Source organism: Postia placenta (assembly GCF_002117355.1).
Source record: "Postia placenta MAD-698-R-SB12 unplaced genomic scaffold POSPLAscaffold_7, whole genome shotgun sequence".
In the NCBI taxonomy this organism is placed as follows: Eukaryota; Fungi; Basidiomycota; class Agaricomycetes; order Polyporales; family Adustoporiaceae; genus Rhodonia; species Rhodonia placenta.
In genome coordinates, this window is record NW_020169838.1 from 1,214,077 (window position 1) to 1,218,754 (window position 4,678).

A 4,678-nucleotide genomic window follows, 5' to 3' on the forward strand; every position below is an offset into this window, starting at 1 on the left:
CCTTCAGCTTCGGAAGCGAAGGGAGGTCTTTGACGGCGTCGAGATTCTACAGCGGAAGAAGCCTACGACGCCAGCCGTCCCGAAGAGCGCGGAAGCCTCGGGATCTGGTACATCGAAAGGAGTGGCGGCGCCCTCGAGCACTTCGACAAGCACGGCCCCGCCTACAACGATACCAGCAGCAGCACCCCCGCCGTCTTCCTCCTCGTCTACGCAATCCACGTCTCATCCTATTACTACGTCCGCTCCCCCAGCACCACCAGTACACCCTTTCGCAAACGCTCGCGACGCAACCTACGCCCCACCGAACGTTCGAAACTTCGCAACTCCGCCGAAGCCCTCGAACGACAAGGGCAAGGAACCAGCGTACAAAACCATCGTCCCTGTCATCCAGCCGAAGCTCGCCGAGGAAATCTTCCAGCGTTCGATGAAGTCGCCGTTCGTCACGCTGACCCCAGAAGAGTTGCTGTCAATCGCGCCCGACGTTCGAAACAAGTACCGCGACGCCGTCACCCCTAAGCGAGTCTCAACGGAACCCGTCGCGTCGGCCCACATCGTAGAAATCGGCGCCGACGAGGTCACGGCCGTCAACCAGCTCTCGTGTTCGGGCGCAACGTTGGAACCAGGTGCTACAATTGTCCCCGACCCCTATGAAACATATCTGAAGCACATCCCTCACGGCGAGCACCCCGCAGAATTCACCGTCGCACGCGATTCGAATGCGATTCGCTCGATCATCGCTTTGATCGACAACAAAGAGCAGATCGAATGCATCGTCGACCCAGGTTCGCAGATCGTCGCCATGTCGGAAGAGGTCTGTCTGGGCCTCAACCTCCTCTTCGATCCTACAATCCAGCTGAACATGCAATCGGCAAACGGCGAGGTGGACCGGTCGCTGGGACTCATTCGAAATGTTCCCTTCCGCATCGGTGAGATCGTATTGTATCTTCAGGCTCACGTCATTCGAAACGCAGCATACGACATCCTCCTCGGCCGACCCTTCGACGTGCTCACGCAGAGTGTCGTCAAGAATTTCACCGACGAGAACCAGACCATTACGATCCTCTGTCCGAACACCGGCGAAACCGTCACAATTCCGACGTACGCGCGAGGAAGATCGCGAAGCCGGCAGCATCCTCTCGGGTGTCGCAAATCGCATTTTCTCGCTTCGAGGAATTGATTCCCCATGATCAAGGAGAAGCCGCGCTAGTCATCGACTACGATGGGGTAAAACCGAGTATTTCCTTCGTCTCTCCTATTGATTCCTCGATTCCGAACGCTGTTTCGTCGCTGTACCTCTCTGCATGCACCTCCGTTTCATCATATTTGCAGTCTCTTTACGCCTCGGACAATATAGCTTCTAATGCCGCTCCGTCGAACGCTTCGACGTGGGCTTCGACTCTTCTATTTTCAGCTCCGTTCGCTTCGACTCCGCCAGCTCCCGTTCCGACGAAGTCCATTTCGCAGCTTTCCAACTCAATTCTTCCCTTTCCTTCGACGACATCGACTTCTACCCCTTCAACGCACAAGATACTCGCCGCGACAAAGAAGAAATACAAGCCTGTCGCTCTCAAAACCAGACCCGTCCTTGGTGCCGTCCCCGAACAATTTCGAATACTTCGCGACATCAAGGGCGACCCTCTATCCACAATGCCTAAGCTTTCGACCGACCCCCCGCCGTTCAAACCTACCGGTCGGTACACCCTCGAACGCTTCGAAGCAACCGAGAAGCTTCACGACGGCGACTTCCTACTTCCCGAAGAACGTCGAGTCCTCCACCACTTCATGTGCCTGCACAACGAAGCCTTCGCATGGACCGACGACGAGCGCGGATGCTTCAAGCCCGAGTACTTCCCCCCCGTCGATTTCCCCGTCGTTCCTCACACGCCCTGGGTACAGAAGAATATCCCCATCCCGCCCGGGATCTACAACGAAGTCTGCGCGGTGATCAAGCGAAAGATCGCCGCCGGAGTCTACGAGCCATCGAACTCGTCGTATCGATCACGGTGGTTCTGTGTCGTCAAGAAGGACGGTAAATCTCTTCGACTCGTCCATTCCCTCAAGCCCCTCAATGCAGTCACAATCCAACATTCCGGTGTACCGCCGACGCCCGAATACCTCGCAGAACAATTCGGAGGAAGACCATGCGGCGGCATGCTCGACCTCTACGTCGGCTACGACGAACGACTCATCGCCGAGTCTTCGAGAGATCTAACGACGTTCCAGACACCCTACGGAGCCATGCGCCTGGTAACACTCCCGATGGGTTGGACGAACTCAGTCCCGATCTTCCACGACGACGTCACCTACATCCTCCAGCCCGAGATTCCGCACGTTACGGTGCCCTACGTCGACGATGTTCCCGTCAAGGGCCCCGAATCCGACTACGACGACGAGCGGCTCCCTTCGAACCCTGGCATTCGACGCTTTGTATGGGAGCATTTCGAGAACATGAACCGCATAGTCACTCGAATGCGCTACGCCGGAGGTACCTTTTCAGGAGTCAAGAGCATCCTCATCGCTCGAGAATACATGGTGGTAGGACATCGCTGCACTCCTCGAGGACGCCTCCCCGACGACTCTCGCGTCGCTGCGATACGCAACTGGGGTCCCTGCGCTACTCTATCCGACGTTCGAGCGTTCCTCGGAACCATCGGCGTCGTTCGAATCTTCATCCGTAATTTCGCTCACCGCGCCGACGTGCTCGTACGCCTCACGAGGAAGGACGTCGAGTTCGAGTTCGGTCCGGAGCAGATCGCGGCGCAGGAAGACCTCAAGGACGCGCTACTCTCATCCCCCGCCCTCCGGGCCATCAAATATGAGTCCCCCTCTCCCGTCATTCTCGCAGTCGACACGTCGTTCATCGCCGTCGGATATCACCTCTGCCAGTGCGACGAAGCCAACACGCGAGTCCGTTACTACAGCAGGTTCGGCTCGATCACGCTCAACGATCGCGAACGAAGGTTTTCGCAGCCGAAGCTCGAGATTTACGGCCTATTCCGCGCACTACGATCCCTGCGACTCTACCTGATCGGCGTTCAGAACCTCATCGTCGAAGTCGATGCTCGGTACATCAAGGGTATGCTGAAGAATCCGGACATAGCCCCAAGCGCGAGTATCAACCGGTGGATTGTCTCGATCCTCACGTTCCATTTCACGCTAGTCCACGTCCCCGGTACAATGCACGGCCCCGACGGTCTCTCTCGGCGCACAGCTCAACCCGGTGATGTCATCGAAGACGAGGTCGACGAAGAGTTCGACGATTGGATCGACCAGATGCATTCTTTCGTTCACCAGATTCAGCTCCTCCCGTCCGGTCCTTCGCTTGCCATCTTCGCCAGTGACAGAGCCGAGGACGGCTCAGATTTCAATAGGGAGGAGGATAGCTACGAGCTAGTGCCTCGATCGGAGCAAGCGCAACTCGCCGACGCGAAGCTCGACGACGTGCTCGAATTTCATCGAACGTTAACAAAGCCTGACGACATCTCCGAAAGCGTTTACGAAGGGTTCATCAAGTACTGCATGCAATTCTTCCTCGACAACGACACCCTCTGGCGCAAGGACAGTCACGGAGCACACAAGCTAGTCGTCAAGCCCGGTGATTGCCTTCGAATACTTCGAGAATGCCACGACCGCACCGCGCATCGAGGAATCTACGCAACCCGAGCCTTCGTCAATGAGCGATTCTGGTGGCCGTTCCACTACGCCGACATCGCTTGGTTCGTTCGATCGTGCCATATCTGCCAGTCTCGACAAGTGCGTCAAATCCTCATTCCTCCGACCGTCGCAGTACCAGCCCCCATCTTCGCGAAAATTCACATCGACACAATGCACATGCCGGCCTCGGGCGGATACAAGTACTTGGTCCAAGGTAGATGCTCGCTCACGACTTACCCCGAGTTTCGAATGCTTCGAAAAGAGACAGCAAAGGCCCTCGCCGACTGGATCTTCGAAGACATCCTCTGTCGATGGGGCGCGCTCAGCGAGATCGTCACCGACAACGGTACGGCGTTCATCAAGGCGGCCGATTACCTTTCGAAGAAATACCACATCAATCATATTCGAATCAGTGGGTACAATTCGAGGGCGAACGGTCTCGTCGAACGCCCGCACTTCAGCACGCGACAAGCCTTGTTTAAGACAGCCGACGGAGATGAGAAGAAATGGTCCCAAGCTGCGTATTTTGTATTTTGGTCCGAGCGCATTACGACTCGACGACGTATGGGCTGCTCACCCTATTTCGCTGTTACGGGCACCCATCCGCTCATTCCTCTCGACATCGTCGAAGCTACGTACCTGCAACCGCCACCAACTTCGATTCTTTCGACAACCGATCTCATTGCCCGTAGGGCCATTGCGCTTCAGAAACGCGTCGAGCAAGTCACCGAACTCCACTCGAAGGTCTACGAAGCACGTCGAACTGCAGCAATTCGCTTCGAGAAAGAGCACGAGCACTCAATCCAGGATTTCGACTTCAAGCGCGGAGCCCTAGTGCTCATACGCAACACGAAGATCGAGAAGTCCCTCAACCGCAAGATGCGCCCGCGATATCTAGGCCCCCTCATCGTTGTCTCGCGCAACAAGGGCGGCGCGTACATCGTGTGCGAACTCGACGGTACAGTCCTCGATCGACCCATCGCAGCTTTCCGCGTCATTCCGTATTTCGCGCGCAAATCCATTC

The 4,678-nt window shown here is 56.6% G+C and overlaps 1 protein-coding gene across 1 annotated transcript; it reads left to right on the plus strand.

Annotated features, from left to right (window-relative positions):
• Nucleotide 1: 1 nt before the first annotated feature.
• On the plus strand, nucleotides 2-1,187 carry POSPLADRAFT_1142475 (hypothetical protein; the record flags this gene model as incomplete). The annotated part of the gene is made up of 2 exons (XM_024485430.1): nucleotides 2-1,084; nucleotides 1,110-1,187. Coding segments are annotated over 2 exons (1,161 nt in total), but the record flags the coding sequence as incomplete, so codon positions are not given.
• Nucleotides 1,188-4,678: the final 3,491 nt, after the last annotated feature.